Source organism: Acanthopagrus latus, chromosome 3 (assembly GCF_904848185.1).
Source record: "Acanthopagrus latus isolate v.2019 chromosome 3, fAcaLat1.1, whole genome shotgun sequence".
NCBI classification, from domain to species: domain Eukaryota; kingdom Metazoa; phylum Chordata; class Actinopteri; order Spariformes; family Sparidae; genus Acanthopagrus; species Acanthopagrus latus.
The window spans coordinates 23060477-23082330 of record NC_051041.1 but is presented as its reverse complement, the minus strand read 5'-3'; the positions used below and the strand labels follow the sequence as shown (position 1 = coordinate 23082330).

Genomic DNA, 21854 nt, shown 5'->3' with positions numbered 1-21854 from the left:
GGCTAAAGGTATTTTTCAGTACCTAGCACAAAGTTGTCCTCATTAATGGCTTTCTCTCAGTCTATAAATGTGAATAAATAATTAATTTATAATAATGTACACCATAATTATGGTTAGAGACCTTTATTGAATATGCCTTATTCCAGCAGGGATACCTAATTTATTCATCTTCAGCACCACACATTGCATTGGAATAGCATTATGCTACATTACACCATGCACTATTGTGGTAGAACTTTCTTTTTCAAGATTAAGTTGTTCTAAGTAGAAACAGAGGCCACGTTATTGTCTCTGTAATATGACTGATATGAGTGACTGATGTGTCTTTTGTCCAGGGGGCACCCCAGCGAGAAGAAATGTTGACCATCCAGGTTAAAAATACCATGTTGCATCTGACTGGTCAAAACCTCCGACTGGCAGCTAAAAATGGCCGCGATTCAAAAACACCTGGCCTCCATCTGTCAGCGACACATGGAATGGACTCAAAGGCTCGGCTTACGGCCTGCTCGCCGACCCGGGAGGGCACGGCACAGTTGGATTCGCTGCTCAAGTCACCCAGGCCTGACTTAGAGAGGGAGGTCGAGAACCAACCGGCCAGACGCCCTCTGACGCTTGCCCCGCTGGAGCTGCCAGAGGACGTGAGGGAGGCTCAGAGGCAAAAGCTGAAGTTTATCCAGCAGGAAGCCAAACCTGCCTCCAGTAAGTTGGATGTGACAGTGAATGAGCCCCGTACGAGGAAGAAGGTGAAAACCTGTGCGAGGCAGAGAGTGGTGAAAGCTGCAGCGTGCCCTTCTGCTTCCACTGAGCCGCTCAAAGCCCAACAGCAAAACAGATCCTCCAGGCCTCAGCTGACACGCTGCAACCCCATACCGCACAATGGAGACTGGCATCTGGAAGAGGTGGTGTGTCTGGGTACCCCGGCTCCTCTGTGCAACAAGCCGGCCCCTCCTTTACTTTTCCCCCGCGTTAAAGCTCAGGCGGCACGTGGCGCAGAGGCAGCACATCAAAACCCCGGCACCCTCGGGGGCGAGACGGGAAGGCGGCGACTGAGGCTGAGTAGAGCACAATGCCTAGAAGAGGATCAGTGCAATTCAAACACGTCAACGGGGGGATTATCTGCGGATAAAGGCAAGCTGGCCCAAGGAGTCCAAGGCAAAGGGCAGCGGTTGGAGAGGGCTCCGAGAGGCCAGACGCACGCTGGAAAAGGCATCAAAGAGCCTCTTGCAGCCTCCTGCGAGCGCAGGAGCGTCAGGAAGAGCCATCAGGAGGATTGCAGTCAGCAATCTGGAAGATGCACTCTGAACCGACAGTCGGCTGACGGTGGAAGCAGCGAACACGCACATGATGGTGTTAAGCCAAGTGCTTCTAACTGGAGATTAAAGAGGAAAAAACCCTTGATCACAAAGCATAACGACGCAGTCCCTCTGGACTGTCTCCACCTGTGATTAAATTGGATGTTTCACTTTTGCAGCTCAGGAAAATGATGTCATGCTTAGGGATGCACTGGTGTCATTAAGAGAGACACCAGTAACAGTTTGGCAGCTGATGCACAGTCTACAGAAACAGGATCCACGATCAGATCATATAGAATAATTGTAATTAAAAACATGTAGGAATCAGAACATGCTTTCTAAAGTTGTGCCATCTGCTCTACAGTAATGATGAAACTGATTTTGTTCTTTCTACTTACACACACGACAACAAGGACAACAATAAAGCTAATTTCAGAACCCTATTCTCAAGCGTTTCATTTGAATATCTCAGTCCGTCATATTATTTGAACAAAGTCTTTTCTCCCGTGCTTTTATTAAATGAAATGTCCCGTACGGTGTATTGCCGTGAAATCTCCGAGGGAAACTGCAGCGGAGCAGATATCTCTGGCAGAAAGCCCGACCAATCTAAAGTTCATTAATGGTCCGTCGTACTTTCCTTTGCGCTCCCAAAATAGAAAATAAATAAATAAATGAATGAGCAACCTTTCATAAAAGTGTGTGCCAAGTCGCTCCAAGTTATGGATTGTCCCATTTCCAAAAGCTATTCCCCAGATCAGAGAATGCGCTGATTCAATTAGGTGAGGCAGGCGCAGCACAAAGAGAGGCTGCTGGCACATCGCAGGCAGAGTTAAATCACTATAGATGATCCAAAATAATGAAGCAGCACCGAAATGTCTCCCAGAACTAAAGGTGGTGTGATCAGTAATTACGGGGGAAATCTAACAGATACAGTATTGACCAGCAGTCAGTGAACTTCTTCATGTGGCTGTTAAACACCGCTTTCATCAGTTACAATTTTGTATCAGTGACTATGGTGTGTATCTTGCATATGAATTACATAATCCAATTTTCGTCCAGTTTTATCCGGCAAATGTCCCATGCTAATTACTATCTATATGTTTGATCACAACAATATTAAAGGTTACATTCGCCTCTCTTTGAATGCTATGACTCATTGTTGTTCGATGGGCCGGCCCCCACCGCAATCCCCTGCACTCTGGAAGATTAGGCTAATGCTCAAAGTCCTCCTTGAGTGATGCTTGATGCGACCCTTGGTCATTAGCCAGACAGGTAAACATTAGTGATATAGCTCAGCACTGAGTGGCTCCTTATGATCTCACTGCCTGTGCCATTATCCGCTGTCAGATGTTTGGTCTTGTTGCAAAGAGTATCTGTTCTTTTCTCTCTAAACCGACGCTCACTGAGAACGATGGACGTTCTGAAGTGAGTTTCCTCATCCTTCGCTCGGAGGCTTCGGTTAGGAACACCTGCGAGATGCCACAGAGGAAACGTTGCCAAGGTGTGGCTTTAGTTGCTGCTGGGTTTCTTTTATCGATCCCTCTTAGTGAATCATGCTCTTGCATGGAAGATGGCGACTGTGGTCATTTTGAACTCAAACCAAACTTCATCATCTGAGAAAAAAAATTGTAGCCTATGTCAAAAAAATATGTAGCTTTTAATTGCCAAGTGCTCCACTATCTTCACAGGCCAGTTGCTTAGTGCTAAGCTTCTAGCTTACAGTGGATTTCATATTATTCACTGAAAACAGCAACAGAGGGGTAACAAGTGTTACCGATGACACTAATTAAGATTCTGTTCCATTCAGTTAAGGTTCTGCTATCGTTCATGCTGTCTCACTATCAAGTCTCAGCTCCACTACCTTCATTAATTGCCAGCAACCAAACCTGTGTTTACCATCTATTTCATGTCAATATGGCTGCCGTGAAAAAGGTCTATGAAGTTGATGATGTTATGCTAGCAGCGGGTAATAGAGCCTCGAGCTGCAGAAATGAGGAGCAGCCCACGAGTTCTGGTAAGATCGCTTCGTTCATATTAGTCTCAATTTTTCCATTTTAAAACTTATGGTCTGCAGCTCCAGCTGACACTGACTCAAGTGACATCACTTGAGGACACTTGTCAGATTTCTCTCAGCTCCCTCTGAAGACAGTGAGGGGCCTCTGCTTAGCTTGTAAAGAAACGGAGCAGGGAAATTATATTGGATATTAGATTTGGCCTGGTTTTTATTTTGTGGCATGGCTGAAGTTCACCATGTTAGCCTCATCCTCTGACTTTCCCCAAAGGGTTCTGAGATGAAGGGTATGTCAAGAGTCTCTTGCAAAACATGGTTCAATGTGGCACACAAGAATGTCCACTTTGGATAATATTACAGATGACTGGCCAATATGTTTCAATTGTAGTCAGCATATGAGTGTATTAGTTTGCCATTATAGGTGCTGCACTGTGATTGAGCAGACACAGACTCTCGGTCATCAAGAAAAGTTTCCTGATGGCCAGATTGCTTTACTTGTCCTTAAAGTAACCATTAACTGTAGTTGCCGTTAGCTATTTCGCACAGTTAGCCTTGCAGTTAGCAGTCCTATTAACTTACTCTGTCTGGACTGGCAGCTCAGTGCACCAGGGTGTGTTTGTGTTGGTCTTTACACATTTGTGATGGCTACAGACTTATGTTTATTAGACTGTGTGGTATGGTATGGTATGGTATCGTGTGGTGACAATGTAAACTTGAAAGTTGAACCTAAGTTCTATCTTTAAAAAAAAAAAATCATAGCCTATTCTGCTTCAACTCTATTTCGCACACGAATATTTTGAACATATTTTGGAAGCAGAGCCTCTCTCTGACGTGGGAGGATGAAAGCTGGCTGTCAATCAGATGACAGATGGCATTCTCTAACACTACATGATGCCCGCAGCCTCTCGCTCACCCAACATGCTGGTCACCTCTTTAGCCCTCTCACATAAGGCGACAGACGGTTCCTCAGACTGACACCATTACTCATAACGTGCATCTGCCCAGAATCATCAGCCCACTTCCCATCCACTTCACACTGAGCCTATAGATAGCCTGGCCTGCACTCACTTTCCTTGGCTACAAAGACCCTGTAAATAGGCCTGGCTGAAATGGCTAACTTGTTTGTTGTCCATGACATTCAAATATTGACACTGTTATTCAGAGAATTCCGGTGCCTCAACAGCTCCACAGCTGAGTTGGAAGTGTTTCCCTCCTAATGTTGGAGAAACATGTGGCGACGACTGCGGGAGCACACTGAGGAGGAAAAGTTATATCAAGAGCAGCCAACATGAGATTTGTGATACAGAGGACTTCAGAGGAGAGACACAGAAGGTCTGCCAAGCAGGATGTCTGACACACACGGACACAGAGGGCTGGTGTGTTTCACTGCAGCTTCCCCTCCTGCCAGGGAGCGTGACCACACATGATAAGGACATCAGCGTACACTGAATGTGAATTACAGTCATCCTCTAAAATGTGCATATATCATATCAAGTACATGGAAATTTGAAGGTTGGCAAACAAGACTGACTTTCCTGTCAAAGAGTGCTGGTCAGAGAATCAGAAATGTGACTATTCATCCATAAGTTGTTTGAAATGTGTCTTGCGTCCGTCTGCTTGTTGTAAAGGAATAATCAGCGTGGATATTATACAACTTTTATCCTTTTCTGAGGCAATTGTGTTATCGTCAAAAATAACGGAAATTCTTGGCTATTTTCCAAAAAGCAACTTATAAACTCCAACATCTTTAATGCATTTGCAGGAAACTTCCAACTGGTTTTTGCTTAACTTCTGCTCATCATGACACTTTGATTTCCAATTAGTTTCTGTCTAACTTCTGTAGGTCAGTAAGTTTAAGTACATTTTTTAACCATGTATATTCTAACCAATTTCTATCACTTTGGCTGATCAGTTCAACTTCGGAGCAAGTTTCCTAAATGTCAGCCATGAATGCTGATGCGACTTACTGACAAATGTAACTACAAAAACAAGAATCTAGTTAGTAATTCTTTCACCATTTCTCAATAGCTTATTGAGGCCTAATTATAATGTCTTCAATACAATTAAGCTAAAAGTCATTATTGTTACAGATATCAGTTGGAAGTTTCCTGGAATTTTAATAAAGAAATTAGTTCATTATTTACAAATCATTGGGGTAATTTTCAGTCAATTCTGAGATGATTATTGTTGGGGTCATTTCAGTTAAGTTTCAAATTTGTTGCTAGAAATTACCACCTTCTTACCAATTAAATTTCAGGACCTGTAAAATTAAGTGTCTCAAAGAAACAGACACTGCTTAGCCAAACAAAGAAGTTCATTAATAACTAAATATTTCATGTGAAAAATTGTAAAAAAAAAAAAAGACAGATGTGCGGCTTGACATGATTATAAACCTGTCAGAGCAGCACGACGTGAGTAATATAGATCACAGAGCTTAACTGTAAGTCAGCGCAAGGACAGACATTTAACACAAAGCTGCAACCATGAGTGTTCTGTAATCATTTCCCCAACTTAAATACAGCCCTTCTCCATAAGTGTGTGGCTGGTTGAAGCCAACGCGGCCCGGCCCACGACCAGACCCAGGGCGGCTCCGCTGTGGCTATCGCAGTGGACAGTTGAGGCGGTTGCCAAGTAGCTGTGCCTTTTTCTTTGAGGGCAACACTACAGATGGGTGCAGCCATAAAGAAGAGGAGAAAAAAAGGGACCAAAATATCCAGAAAGTTGGGTCTATAATTGGCTGCGCCTCGCAGCCTTTTTTTTTTTTTTTTATGTGTGAGCACAGCCCAGGGAAGAACCAGTGAAACCCTACACTTTCTCCTCTCACAGTTCCCTCCTACTCTGTCCACCCGTGCACAAGGTTTCTGAAGCTCACCTCACCTCACTTTTTAACAACACTGTACACTGGATTGTCACCCTGGATTATATAATAATTTCATCTTGATTTCTGGCACCTGCAGGGAGGATATTTTGGATTATTATCACCTGATGATGATGCTGCCCAGGTGCTGATTCAGGCTGCAAGTGCTGGAAGAAGAGAGACAGACACCTCAGTAACGCTGACTGAGTGACAGGCCAGGTACGGAAAAAAAGGATATCATAAAACCATCCATCTGTCACTGCTATCTTCTTCTAAAAACTGATTCTAAAATAAATATTTATTCTTTAGCTGTTTTGACTTGTTGGCAAGATGTGCTTTTTTTGTATCCACATGCTGTTCACATCCCCTATCAGACAGGAGGCTTCTTTTTTCTTTTCTTCTTGGGTTGCACTTGGAGGAAAAAAAAAAAAAAAAAAATAGTTTCTGTTTTTCACATTTTGGAAATGATAAACGTGGTGCTTCTGTTATAGACATCTACATTGCAGTCCCAGGTTTACCATTGGGAGAGGAAGTGGAAACAGGCCTGATGATACAGAGCTGCCGTTTGTAAGGAATCTGGCCTCAGGTTGAAATGTTAATAGAAGCAAACCAAGTTGTTTATAGCGTTACCTCGGATACTGTGTCTGCTCATAAAACTATATAGAGAGCCATTTAGTGGATTAAAATGTAATCAGAGATGAACAAATGAGAATATGTAAGATTTATACAAAGCTGAGTTAAAAGAAGATTAGGAGAATGAATGAATCCAAATCTTGTTCAACAGGTTTCATCATTTGTTTTTCACTGAAATCTCTGCCTGAATGAATATCACTGATTTTAAGTGCACACTAATTAGAGCAATTAGAGTGATTCAGCCAGCATGCCCCATTAATAGCACAAGTGAGACCAAGTAGCAGAAATAGCCTAATGGCGAATCAGATAAGAAAAATTATGTCTAGAGGCCAGAGCACTTTCCTTTCACCCACAATAAATAATGCACTCTCTATTTCACAGGCTATATGGGTCAAGCCACAGTCATTGGGTTGCTGTTTTTAAATTTCTGTGTGCCGGAATCATTTTCTGCTCAAACAACTTTCTATTTCAAAATCATACAAACACATGCTCATATGCATTTATTTTCCTGTCACGCCGCTTGAAATTAATTTTATGCCCAAGCTTCCACTTACTGTTACAGTCATTAAAGGTCTAAAATATGCTACAAATGTGGCAACATAGTCACTTCTAAACCAGGGGAAATACTGTCAGTGCAAAGGAAACATAAATAATCACAGCCTGTATCACTTATTAACAATACAGTCCAGCACAATTGGACTTTTTAAACTTAATCTACTGATATGATTCAGTTATCAGATATCGTCATTGATACATGAACTGATTCAGATTCCATAGTCTTGATTGGTCATCAGTACAATGTACTCTTTTACTGGTGGTGGTTTTACCGGTTCATAGAAGCATGTGCACTAGCTGGCTGACTTCCTGTTAGTTCCCAATGAATACTGAATTCCAGCTACAAATTTAACGCACCACAAGCTCTGCTTGGAGTCACTGCCCTTGGCCAACAAATAGTTCAACACATAACCCCCCATAAAACTTTCAATTTGTCGTTGTTATACTTTTTGTACATAATACACAAACATCTAGTGAGCCTAACGTATGTTTTTTTTTTTTTTACATTTTAATCCAGCTGTACAAGCTGTTTCTAGTCTTTGTGCTAAGCTATGCTAACAACAATACTCCTAGTTCCAGCATTATGTTAAAGAAAACATTTTTTTCCCAAAAAATATTCCATTAAGCATGTTCTTGACAGGATGCCATTCACCTCAGCAACATAAATACATTTACAGAGAAATTCAGTGGAAAGAACTCAGAAAGGTGATTAACTTATCCTGGTAAAGGATGAATTCAGAACACAGGGGACTTGTTTTATTGCTTTCCAAGCTGTGCATAACTCAGACTCTCCTCAGCCTCCCCCAGTGACCCCCAGCAATGAGACACTCTCCCAGTCAAGATGGGTCCGTGTTATGGCTACAGTCAGTCACACATGAGCCCTAATGGCAGGCAACACAACCACTGGTGTACAATAAGAGCAAGAATAGTTTTATGTTTATATGACAGGACCATCCAGTTACAACAGTCTCATAAATGAAACCAACAGCGATGGACTGATCTGTACTCAAAGCACGTTGGTGCTGCACAAATGTTACTTTTGGTGCTCAGAATGACAACTAGATATACCTGCACAAGTTCAAAACTGAAACAACAACGTGGGGAAATCTTCCTGTGCAACATCAGCAAACAGCACATCCCTGTATTGCTCTTTTATTGTTCCGTGGGTGGAGAAGATAAAAAAAAAAAAACATTTCCTGGCAGCAAGTTGCAACACTCTTTGGTGAGTCCAGTTGTCACTCGCTGTTGAGGAGAAGTGTATATTTCAATCTTAAGTTTCAATTATCACATCTTGAGAATGGAGGGTATTGCCTGCCAGCTTTCATGACAGAAAAAAATCAAACACGAGCCAATGGGAATACTGCACAATGGGGAGGCTGAGATAGAGATTGTTTTTTTCTTGTTGGAGCTCAAGTTTCTATATACATACAAAGTGCCTAATTCAGTCCTAAATAAGCTTTCCACCAGTCCCTTGCCAATATAGAGATGTGGCAGAAGACACTGTAGGAAGCCTGTTTTTTTTTTTTTTTTTTTTTTTACAGCAATCTCCCTGCACGACAGGAAGTGCTTCACCCATTTTGGTTTCACTGTTGGAGAGAAATTATTGCAACAATCCTGTTGCCAAGGGACAGCTTGGCAAACAGGATTAAGATTCTGAACTGTCTTATTTTGACTGCTAGAATCCATGTAGTCGTGAATTGTTGATGTTTCCACTGACCTTTCCTCAGACTGGACAGCTTGATGGTGGTAATAAGCTAAACAAAACAGACCCAAACTGAGGCCGAGATGGAATTACGAGTGGGATTTCGGATCACCCTGGTCTTGGTCATCCTGGCCCTGACTCTTTCCGGCGAGAGAGTGGAAGCACAGAGGGCAGGTAAGACCATTAAGACTGAATCTTCTGATAACTCCAGTGGTAGACATTATATTCACACTAAATCCATCTGTATTCATCTGTGGCAGGATGTAAAAATGTCCACTATGACTTGGCGTTTATCCTGGACACGTCATCCAGTGTTGGAAAAGAGAATTTTGAGAAGATCAGGCAATGGGTGGCCAACCTTGTAGAGTCTTTTGATGTGGCACCGGACAAGACAAGAGTAGCTGTGGTTCGCTACAGTGACAGACCCACCACTGAGTTCAACCTGGGCAGACACAGGACCCTGGAGGATGTGAAGCGAGCCGCCCGTAACATTCGCTACCTGGGGGGGAATACAATGACTGGGGACGCTATCAGCTACACCACCAACAACATCTTCACAGAGCAGAATGGAGTGAGGCCCGCCGCCAGAGGCATTCAGAGGGTGGCCATTCTTCTCACAGATGGTCGAAGCCAGGATTATGTTCTGGAGCCTTCTAAGGCAGCTGCCAAAGCTGGCATCAGGATGTTTGCTGTGGGCATCGGTGAGGCGCTGAAGGTGGAGCTGGAGGAGATCGCCGCCGAGCCAAAGAATGCCCACGTCTTCCATGTGACGGACTTTAATGCCATTGACAAGATCAGGGGCAGGCTGAGGAGAAGGCTGTGCGAAAGTAAGTCAGCCACCAGGCTCGGTGCCAACACATCACTCACACTGCATGCCTTCTGTTTGAAGCCTGGCTTTGAAGACGCTGCCTCACCCTGAACGTGCACAAAATCAAATTAGACTCTTATTTTAACCTTTAAGCACTATGCGGAGGAAAGACCCCAAACCACAAAACCCCACCCCAACCACAAAGAGCTGCAGCACATGCATACAGAGTTATCATGGCTTCCTTTTGACTAGTTTTTTGACTAGAGTACGAAACATGTGAGGGGGCTGTTGCAAAAATTGGCTTGTAAATGACAACTCTCTAACCAAGACATTTCTGTGGCGTAGCTGCCTTTTTGACTGCCGCTTTGGTGCAGAGGTGTTTAGCACTGGAAAGCCTGTCTTAAGCTAACCTCAATGGTTTTTCCACTTATGTGCTGAGAAGATCTTTCAACACAGGCACACAGGCTTAGAAAGTAGCTTACATAGCCAAACGAATCGGTTAAAATAGGCTTAGAAATAGAGTAATAGCTTCATGTTGTCCAGTAGCTTTGCAGAGAAGTGAAGAAGTGTCTATGAGTGAGTGTTTTCACGGAGGAGATGGATGCTTTGCACTCCAACGCTTGAAATTCCTGCCTAAAATTAGCCAGACAGGAAAGAAAAGGATGCCATAAGTCTTAGCCACAAACAGTAAATACAAAAGCGGAAATGACATGATTACATGGTTTAAGTGCACAGATGAGCAAAGATGAACTCTTAACTCTGGCTCTAAATTGTCAAGACTGACGAGGCAAAAGACTCTTCAGAAAAAAAAGCGTTGAACCAGACTATAAAACTAAGGGCATATCATCTTGCAGAGCAATACTGGTGCAAGCGCAACATGGAGAGTCATTTTAAAGCCACTGACCTTTGACCTTGCTCCTTGACTCCGTAGACTTCCAGTCTGCCAACCAATGATATAGGTTATATTATTATAAAACAAGTTGTACATGCAAGTTCAGAGCACAATGAGCTATGTAGAACTGACCAAATGCTAAATTTACACAGAAAGACAGTTCCAATGTTTTCTTTTCTCTAATCTCTAAAGTTGCCACGAGTGAGTCTCTAAGTATATCAGTGGTCAGCAAGACTGGCTCACTGAGCAATGTAAGTTATTTTCACCCAGAAAATTATAGCTCTAATGTTTCAAGTGGGTCCTTTGCAGCCGCTCCAGTGTCCATGTTCAATGCTTTCACCTCTTAATCTACAGGTTTAAAAAAGGACACTACTTATTACAGAGTGCACTGATTCAATAGACCATGTGTGGCCTAACCGGCCTATAAGATGACACACTTGGACTAACATGACCCCAGTGATGGGACCACTCCAATATCAGAGCTCTTGTCTAACACCTGCAGGGTATTTAAAAAATTCAGCAGCCATAAGGCTGACAGGTAACACTGGTAATAGTAAGAATTAAAAATGTATCAGTCTCTGAACAAATGGCGGCTGTTAGGTGTGCAATGTTCAAGCTTCGGCTGATACGGTGAACCTGTCTGAGACATTCATTTCCACAGGCAGGTTTTTACATTGCTTCCATTTTAACTCACAGCCAGATCCCTAAATTATAGCTTTAGGGCCCACAAGTGCAGGGAGTAGCTCAGCTATCTAGCATGCTAAGTCTCAGGGCTGTGCAACAACACCATCTGTAAAGAAGAGTGACACACTCCCATTCATTCACAGAATGGTAATTTTTGGTAGACTCGCTGGCTTTATAAACAATATAGAACTTGTGAGATCTTCAATTATAACCTTAAGGACTTTAAGAATGAAAAATAGAATCCTTTCATTTTGGCGCAAAACGAACAAAAGCAAGGACAAACTACATAGCTGAAATGAAAAATAAATCATGAGAAATGGAGATAACATCACTTGTAGGAACACTAAACAGTACGCAAATGCTGACAGCTAAATTAGCTGCTTGGATTTTCCTATTAGACCTGCTTTGGGCTTTGCATGGAATAGAAAAACAAGCCATGTCAACAGAGCTGTCCTCAGGTTAAAAGCCAGTCTGACATGATGATTTTTATAGCGGTGATTTAAGAAAATTGCAGGGTATCATAGTAGATGTTTGGCATATACTTGATCTATGGGGGGGAGCTGGAGTGTCTCATAGTGACATTCTCAGCAGCTGAGAATATTTGAGACTGACAGTCGGAATACAGACAAATTGTTGGGCTATTTTTGTTTTAATAGTTTTAATGAGACGTTCCTCTGAACTTATTGATTACAAACTTATGAAAAGACCCTGCATTGGCTGTCACACCTAATCAACAGTGTGGATATGTGTCTCACCCTGTGGGATGGAGGAGAAGGTTTTATTTGTGTTCATCTAGTCAGCTGTGAAATGAATGCGGGGAAAGAGATCTAAGGCCATCATTGTCAAACGCTGATGAGTCCAGATTTGTCTTGATAGAAGTAAGATTCAATTTGTCAGTCTGTGGCATTAATGAGAAGGGATGGGTCATTCTTTTCTGTTGTGGTCCTGCTGTTTAGCCTCATTTAATTACATAAAAACAAGTCTAAAATCATGCTACAGTAGCTGGTCTGTGAGGCACAGAAATGCATTAGGCTGAATGCTAAGATGCTGGTTCACTGGATGTAGACTGTTGGTATAACCCCTGCCACTGGGCGACTATTTCAGGCAGCATTCTTTTCTCTTGCGCTATCCGTATGCTTCTGTCTTCTAAATCCCTAAAGGAAACAACAACTTCTCCGCTAACAACCTTCACATTTGTCACAAGTTACCCCAACTCTAACCTGGTTAAAGTTACAAACTTAAACAAGTAAGTAGCTCTTGTATGTTTTATTTTGCTGGGATTTAGTGAAGAACTAGATAGGGAATGCAAAGATGGCGCCCATACAAGCCAATGAGAATTGCTTACTTGGCACATTAGGCAATAAAGTTATCTAGCTTCTTGGTTTACATCCCGGTTAAACGTCCCACTGAACATGCTCAGAAGAGTTTGTCCTTCTAGCCCTGCCTTCGAGTTCCTGCTCTGCCTAGAGACTTATTATGAAGAGGTCATGGTGTTTTAAACAGCTTTTCTTGGTGTTATGAAACCTTTACAAAAATAAAACATCGATCTAAAATTCATAATAGAAAGAGTCATAATTGACTTTGTTTGCATTTTGAGGTGCACTGTCAACAGTTTTACAGATGTCTCTTTTATAATGGTGACCTCGTGGGAGAACGTTGGGCACAGGGGAATTTTTTGCTGCAATACCAAAAGTGGCCAGCCTGAGCTACGTCCATGTAACGAGGTCTGCAATACACTCATGGGATTGAGTGATTTTAACGGGCTAAGCACCTACGACTTTCGAAATGTTAATGTTTGACCCTTTTCACCGTCTTAATCTAGGCATTAGCATGCTAGCGGTTGGTAAAAAGCATCATCATCAGTCATTAGTTTCGCAGGTATTTGGTCTTAAACCAAAGTATTGGACAAAATGAGAATTTTACTAAATTATGGTACGACATGAAAAGTCAAAGTTATTGAAATTCATCCTCAGCAAGATCTCTGGACCAGATTTCAAGGCAATCTGTCCAATAGTTGTTGTTATTTCAGTCTGCACCAAAGAATCCAGCATTGATAATGCCATCCCTACAGACATGGTGCGAACATAACGTTTTGACGTCTTTCCAGAAAAGGCCCCATGAAGCTACAAACTCTTTTCCCGGTGAAGTATTTCTCAGGCAGAATGGGTCGCCAATAAAAACAGGTGATAGTGCGGTCTGAGAAGGGACGAGAAGACTTTACCTTTTTTAAATGATAACCAAGAGCTCCCCTCTTCCAAGTGACAAAACATGTTTGTTGTCTTTGGTAATTTAAGTGCACTGACCCTTTAAAAATGTCGCTTTCATCACTAAGCCAATGTTTACATCTATTAAACTAAACAGGATCCATATATATGGTCCTTAGTAGTGATGCTGCCATGTCGATACAAATAGAAAATATCCCTCCTGCCAATAAAAAGTGAACCTGACACTGTTGCTTTTCTCACTGTCAACACCATCACTGAAATATGTGTGTGCTGAAATATAAAACTGTTACTGCATCTCGGGCCTGTGGATATGCCTCCTGTTCTTAGAGCCACCCTCCACCCACACTCCTCTCCTCAGACATCAGACAGCAGCGATGGAGGGCAGATCACATATCAGTCTAAGGCTGCACACCATCATAACTTTTTCCTCTGACCCCTCATGAAGTTTCATCACCCCTCACTGTTGGTCATCAGCAATACCCTGAACAGCAACATACAAAGTTACCAATGAAAGTGTTTCAACAGTTCTCTTTGCCTACCGTTTGTTCCCAAATGAACATCATATCCTGATTTACAGCGTGTCTCACTGAACCATTGTCCTCTCTCCTCAGATGTCCTGTGTCCAGACATGATGGTCCAGCCTGATCGTTTTAAGCCCAACAGCACCAGTTATGGTCTTGAAAAAGTTCCAGGTATGTGCAAAGTGTAGCTTTCTCTCAGGGGCGACATGCAGCGCTGGCGGCACTTTTCAACCACAAAGTCAGCTCTTTACTTTTGAAAGCATTTCCTACATTCCCACATTTAGCTTTTTTACATCAAAAGACACAGCATCAGGACATACCTGTATAAATGCAAAGATAAGATGAAAAGAGAGTTTCATTCACAGTTCCTTTCTTTCTGTCTGATTTGAAACTGAATTGGTTTTATTCATGACTTGGAAATGGCTACTTGTCTGGTACATTCATTTTCTATCTTGTTTTAGGCTGCCATTATAAAAACTCAATATACTTCCAAAAGCAAAATTCTGTCAGTCAGCTGATGACTGTGGAAACCAAGCTGCTATGTTAAAGAAATGTAAATGTCTTTTGTCTCTGGCTCCAGACAGCTACTGGCATACCACCATTTCCATATGAAATGAAAATCCATTCACGTACCATTTGAACTGGCTTGAGCTGTATAATCAATACATTCATTTTGTAAAATACATTCACATATAGTGAAATGTGAAGTATATGTGATCTATAGTTAAAGGAAAAGTATGCAATCAGTGTTACATGTGTGTTCAGATGCAAACATATCACCTAGAGTATTACACATTTTGTATACAGTATTTGCAACTTTACATTTCTGTGGAAAAAAAAGCATAATCTTTAACCAACACTACCAGTTTTGATAAAATAATGATCCACATGACATTATAATAATGTAATAACAATATCAGTCTGGACATCTTTTTTTATCCATCAAGTTATCATGTTGCTGACAATTTGCTATGTTTTCATGTATCACATTAAATGATTTCTTCATTATTGAGTATAAGAAGCCCTACACATGAAAAACAGATGCTACAGGGGTAGGTAGAGCGTCAGAGTTGGAGGATTAGGGCCAGTGGTTTCAGTTCAGCGGTTTAACATGTCACCTACCTATCTACATTACTAGTTCTCCATCATTGAATCCTTTTATTACATATATTCCGTGAAGATTTCTCAGAACTCTAGAATAGCATTTAACCAGAAAGGGTCGGATGTTGTTACAAAAGTGTCTTTGGGGGGATCTGAGTTCCTGTCTGTCTCCCACCCACATCCATCACGCTAAGAGAAAAAACAGATGCCCAGGCATGACTGTTTGGACTTCATGGAAAGAGAGTTGTCAGACCGCTGAATGTTGTGTTTAAGAAAGTTTGACTCTTACCACATTTGGCTGGCACACTGACACCAACATGTGTTAAAACAAGACAGGGACAGATATGAGTTTTTGATAGTAAATTACTGACATTTTGCTGAGGGACTCTTTTGTGACAATATCCAGTTGTTTATTTTCCAAAAGTCAAAGTAGTCTGTGTTCCTTGTGAATTTCATTCTTGTTGGGCTGTAAAATCCTCTATAAACTGCATTTCAGCCTTCATGGGTCACTAAAATTCACTGAAACCCAGAGCAATGAAATCCTTCAAGAATCATCACAGTATTTCATGATGGAAGGCACTCCAATGAGCAGTTTGTTTCCAGTTTGTTTTTTTTTGTTTTTCCAGCCCTACCATAATGTGAACATTATAAAGAATTGTCCTTCTCAGAAGTAGCAACAGAAAAATATGATACAATTTTTTGGAAAATACTATTTTTAATCAATTCTATATTTACACAATGCAGTGAACCCTTCACAACGTGGTCTGGTCGAAGATTTGTTTGCTATATGTCCACTGTAACGTAGTGTTGGATGCAGTTTGGAGTGAAAGGTACTATATTTCCACGAGAGGTATTCAGTATTGTGAAGCATACACAGGTAATACTCAAGTAAAAAGTGCAACTAAATAATATAATAATATATAACAAAATAGAGAATATATCACGTATGGCTTTGTAAATTTACTTTTAACCAAGTTAGTGTTTCCTCCCACTGTTAAGAAGGGAAACCTTTGAGTTAAATATGACAAGTTGACACATAAAGTTAACATGTTTTTTGGCCAAAGTCAGCCAATCAAGGATAATTTGGAAATGTATACTGTGTGTGCATCTGATCATAGCTGACAGCATCCCATCTCACTGGTGAGACATACCATCAGATCCTCTCCAGTGGGCAAGTGCTAATTATGTGGTTATGCTTTTCCTCTAAAATGCAGAGGAATCAGACCGCGCTTCAGATAAATCACTGAAACCACTGATGTTTTCTTAAGCAGATGTACCACTTTGTCAGATGTGCTGTAAGCACTCTAATTGGAATAAATCCTTTTGGGCTGTGTTTTGCTTATCTTTTAATGTCAGTTCCAAAATCTTTCAAAAGTTGCAAAAGCCCCCCAAAAAAACTCTTACATCTAAAATATACAACACTACTCTGATTTGAATTTCTTTTACATTTAGCTAAGAGCACCACAAATCAAATGGTCCCCGCTAAGAGCTACCAGTCATAATAATCACTCTAAATCCTCAGTTACTGTCAAAGTCTAAGATTTGTAATTTAGAAATGGATTTTTATACCCTTTACCAGTTCCCACAGTACAGTCCAAGGAGCATCAGGAACACAAAGCGGTTACAGCAGGTCACCTGAAAAATCTAGTTTTAATTTCACACAAAGTGAGAAAAAGTTTAAGGACGATTATTGTCTTTCTTTACCTGCAGTGTAGCACAGACAGTTGTGTCATTACCAGACCTCAGAACCCAGACCTGCGCCGGGTCCCACTTGGGGCAAAATTATCAAACAGTGGTCTGAGGTCTGACGCTCCCTGACATGACAAAGATGTCTGGGGTTTTCCAAAATGCAGTAAGTCTATAACTGTGGCCTTGCGCGAAGACATACATTGTCAAACTTACTTGGGTGAAGTACTTTATTTTCAGATTGTAGCCGAGCAGACATGCAGAGAAGAACAAGATAAACAGTATTTATCGTCACTACAGCAGCAGCGGCTCCTGTACACTCCCACTTATAATTACACAACAAATGCTCTCTACGCTGGTACAGAGAGTGTAATGCTCCGTGAGAAATGTCAAGACTATTTGCCACTGATTATGATTTGACAGCCAAGAGAGCTGTGGTTTGAGTCAGACTTGTATTTATCTAGTCTGACCCCTCGGGGTACCGAGCACACACAGGAGGCTGCGGAGTGTCTTTGCGGCTCTGTGCTCACTATCTACTGCACAAATGTTGCCATCTGCTCTGATCAAAAGAATGCTGTGTGGATGCGTTTGCTTTTCCCAGTCAGTGAACTCATCTGGCTTTTCCCGCAGATCACCCATTGGCCGCTCTTGGCTGTCCAAAATAACTTTTTGGGTTGATTATACGCTATCTACTGCCAGTCCAAATTACAGGTCTGTGCTGAGATGGCCCGCAAACAGCCAAAGAAACGGCGCGGTGAGCATATGTGCACGATGCAAAGCGTGGTGACAGAGGGGATCAAGGCCAGCAAGACTCGCAGCTGCGCGGCTTCCTCGAGAAACCCTTCAACAAGAGCGATAAGCAGCAAAACTTCCCTTTCACATCACCAATGCTTAAAAGATCAAGCTGAGCACCAGAAAACATCAGTAACTTGATTTTGTCTTGCTAAAATGTTGGGACTCTGATTGAAAATAAGCCACATCCTTTCACATGAGACTTATGTAAGAAGAATATGATTCACCTTTTTTTTAATTAGCTGCATGTATTGAGATGCAGGTATGACAGCTATAATGGGTCAGACTGCTTCAGCACAATCAGTTATCATGATTCAAACCATAGAGTCTGTGCTTAGTCTGATGTCTTGCCACGATGCAATCATGTGGTATGCTACAGTATAAAAGCTATACCGTTGTTAACAGATACAAAGACTAAAATCTAATATAAGTAACTGCACTGTTATTGAAAAGTACAGTGTGTAGGATTTAGTGGCATCTAGCAGCGAGGTTGCAGAATGAAACCATCTGAATACCCCTCCCCTCCATCTCCCCAGCCAAGCGAATGGAAGAAACTACAATGCTGCAAAAAATGGCAAAAAGTCAAGTCATCCACTATAGCCAGTGTTTGGTTTGTCTGTTCTGGGCTAAACATGGTTGTGCTACACGGTGGACTCGAGCCCCCAGGAAGAGCGCCGGGCTTTGAAGCGTTTGACCATCATAATCATAATAAAAACATTTGGAAAGTCCAGAAGAGCCACACGATCAAATGATATTATCCCCCGTTTAGAAGTTAGCCGCTCAGCAGATGGTAGTCCCTTGCACGCACGCTCTTTAGACCCCACAATACAGAAGCTATGCGGAAGCTCTGCGTAATCTGTGTCTATAGAGATCGAGAACATCAGCTGTTAGAAAACCGCAAAAACAACAAAAAATTAGGAATCAAAGCAAACTGGTCATCGTGTTTATATTTATAGAGGCAGCGCTCTACAAATATAGCAGAGGAAGAGGTGGTTGTTAAAGTGAAAAAATAGCATCCAAAATGAATGGAAGTGAATGACAAACGTCCTTCATCACTCTGCAGGGACTGTAAGGAGTAATCTGAGTGCACAGTAATCTGTCACCACTAACAGAGCATCTGAGACACTTGCTGGCCTTCACTGACAGACAGAGTAGCATGGCAGTCGTCTGGTCCCCTCAGTTATTCTGTCTGTTGTGATGGCTCTTTCTCTGCTGGTATTTTTTACTCCGTTGCTAATGGCACAGTGGCAGCCTGTGTGTCTAACCACCTGTTTCCAGGCTATTTCTAATAACATCCACTAAGCTTATGCCAGACTCTCACATTACCACCTTAATGTCCCAGCTTCCTCTTTGGAAGATTAGTGTGCTGCTGTTAATATTCCCACCGGAAACTTTACATCTCGTAGATTTCGCTGCATTACTGGGGCCATGCAGGAATATGCTGAGGCAGTCCTCATCCAGTTGGCTCACTAATGGCACAGTCTGCATCCAGAAGGGCTCAATCCACAAACATGACCACCAGCTTTCAGCGAGATCTGCTGGACAAACTGGCAGCATTAGTGCTGTTCAGGCTCTCGTCTTGCTGCTGGCATTACCATAGCTACAGCACTTGTTTGTTGTACAAGGGAGTGTCCTTTCTAAACCACCTAAATTTGGTCTGTGGTCACACCACTTCAAATCACACACTGCAGAGCAACGTACACACACGTGCACACACTCGCAGACTCACACGAGGACCTTACCAGGGATGCCGGCTAGTTTTTTCCTCTGGCGGCAAATCTGACAAACGTTAAAGGACCAACAGATAGCCCTATTTTCCAGTTATTCAGTAATACTCTTATTTTAATCCTCCTCTAAAAAGCCACAAACACAGAGGCTGCAGGGTGTGGTGGGACTGACCCAATTAAACCCAAGCATACCCTGAGAAATCTGACAAAGCCATAACTCAGCCTCACAACTCAAGAGCCCTGTGTGCTTATTTATGTGTGTGAGAGACTGTCTTGAGTCCAACCAGGCTATTTACTGTGTTGCTGCAGGGTTCGACCTAATGAAGTACTTCAATGTGAGAGATGTTCTGGGAACCAGAGACGATGATGGCCAGAGTTCTTATGTTCGCCTTGGAACCATGCCCATTGTACAGCAAACAGAGTAAGTGACAATCCAGTTAGACCACAATACATCTTCTTCTAAATATTTGTGAAGATGTGACCTAAAGTTGTGGTTACAGTAAGAAACACACACAAGACATTATTTGCCCTTGGGCAGATGTAGTACATGCAAGTTCTGAATAAGTAATATTAACTGGTCTAATAGTTTTAAGTGTGATAATTAGTTGTGTTTAATCATATACAAAATTACTTTATTTAGGTGTATGTATCAAACAAGCGCGGAACATAATTAGAAAGACTACAATCCAAGCAGTCATGTAAGTGATTTGGTTCTGTTTAAGATGACAGCCGCATTTTGGAATTTTACTTTTTTTTTTTTTTTTACGACAAAATGCAAATTTCTTGACTGGCAAAATGATCTTTTAAATTGACAAACATTATATTTATCAATCAAGATTTAAATCATGTCCCTCCCCATTGACTACTGTACAATTCTTTTTTGAAATTGGGTACCACAGCGCACACTAGAAGGGGCACGACTTCACCTCTATGATGTCAAACTGTGTAATGTGTCAATGTTAAATTTCATTATATATATATTTATTGTAATAAAAACAATAGAAAGTCTCTCTGCTTAGGAAGCAGAAAAAGTACAGTATACATAAGCAAAGTGGTTACTAGGTGAATCATAGACATTGTTTGATTTGAGGTTTGCCCATTACTTGGGTCACAATGTGTAGAGTAAAACAAAGTTTATGTTAACAACAACACTGTGCTTTTATTCTGCAGAGACGTGTTTCCTCAAGGGTTGCCAGATGAATACGCCTTTGTGACAACATTCAAATTCAGGAAAACCTCAAAACGTGAAGATTGGTACCTCTGGCAGGTTTATGACAAATATGGAATCCCACAGGTGGGTCAGCCAAATGTAAATAGTAATAAATGTGACTATTATGTGTCTGGATTTAGCCAATTACACGGTTCACTTAGAATAGGCTCAGGTTTCCATTCATATCCTTTTTAAATTACTGGGCAAAACGTTTGGAAATAGTGTATTTACCTCTGCCAGGCCATATAAAATTAAATCCAGACTCCTGATCCTAATTTTCGAATATAATATCAAACAGTAACACTATATGTAATACTGTATTTCTACCTTTTAAAGCTGGTTTAACTTTATGGAGTCTGTTTTATGTTTACTATTGAAACTGGCCTCGGGGGAAAAAGGTGTTCTCTGTACATGTCTATATTTTGGCTTGAGCTTGATCGCCTGTATCTTTCAGCTTCTATTGTTAACATTCTCTTGCCTCTGACTTGTCAGGTGTCCATTCGCCTGGATGGTGAGAACAAGGCGGTGGAGTACAACGCTGTTGGGCTGACAAAGGATGCCGTCAGAGCAGTGTTCAAAAACCCTGACGTTGACAACCTGTTTGACCGCAGCTGGCACAAGATTGCCCTCAGTGTGGAGGCCAAGTCTGTGTCTCTTTACCTGGACTGCAAACACATCCAGACCCTGCCCATTGAAGACAGGGAGGACATTGATATCCAGGGGAAAACAGTTATTGGCAAGAGGCTGTATGACAGCGTGCCGATTGATGTGAGTCTTTACTCGTATGTGCACAAGTCTGATGTGCTCATGTAGTGAAATGCAGCACTCCAGAGATCATAAATTCTGTGTAATGCAAGGTTATTTTCTCGAGGTTCATCTGTTCATCAATTGTTTGTCTGTGTTCATGCAGTTTGACCTCCAGAGGATGATGATTTACTGTGATTCCAAGCATGCAGAGCTGGAAACGTGCTGTGATCTTCCCAATGGACCTGTGAGTATTTTAGGCAGTCTCAGAAATCATGAAGATTAATTAGAGATTTGGTTGTTTCCAATTATGGTGCTTTTATGTAATTTGCAAAAGTGGGGATGCATGAAAAAGACGGGCTCTGTTAAAATTAATAGTTACAGGCAGATCATGTAGATTTGTGTCCAATTGCA

General features: G+C 41.7%; 1 protein-coding gene across 1 annotated transcript in view; it reads left to right on the top strand.

Annotated features, from left to right (window-relative positions):
* The first annotated feature begins 7934 nt into the window (after positions 1-7934).
* The window catches only part of col22a1 (collagen, type XXII, alpha 1), a 56362-nt gene continuing 42442 nt past the window's right edge, over positions 7935-21854 (top strand). The window contains exons 1-7 of the mRNA XM_037093691.1: positions 7935-9224; positions 9311-9877; positions 14271-14351; positions 19796-19907; positions 20657-20780; positions 21189-21464; positions 21607-21687. Of these exons, the coding sequence (XP_036949586.1) occupies positions 9134-9224; positions 9311-9877; positions 14271-14351; positions 19796-19907; positions 20657-20780; positions 21189-21464; positions 21607-21687 (1332 nt within the window). The 5' untranslated portion in view covers positions 7935-9133. The remainder of the gene's footprint in view (positions 9225-9310; positions 9878-14270; positions 14352-19795; positions 19908-20656; positions 20781-21188; positions 21465-21606; positions 21688-21854) is intronic.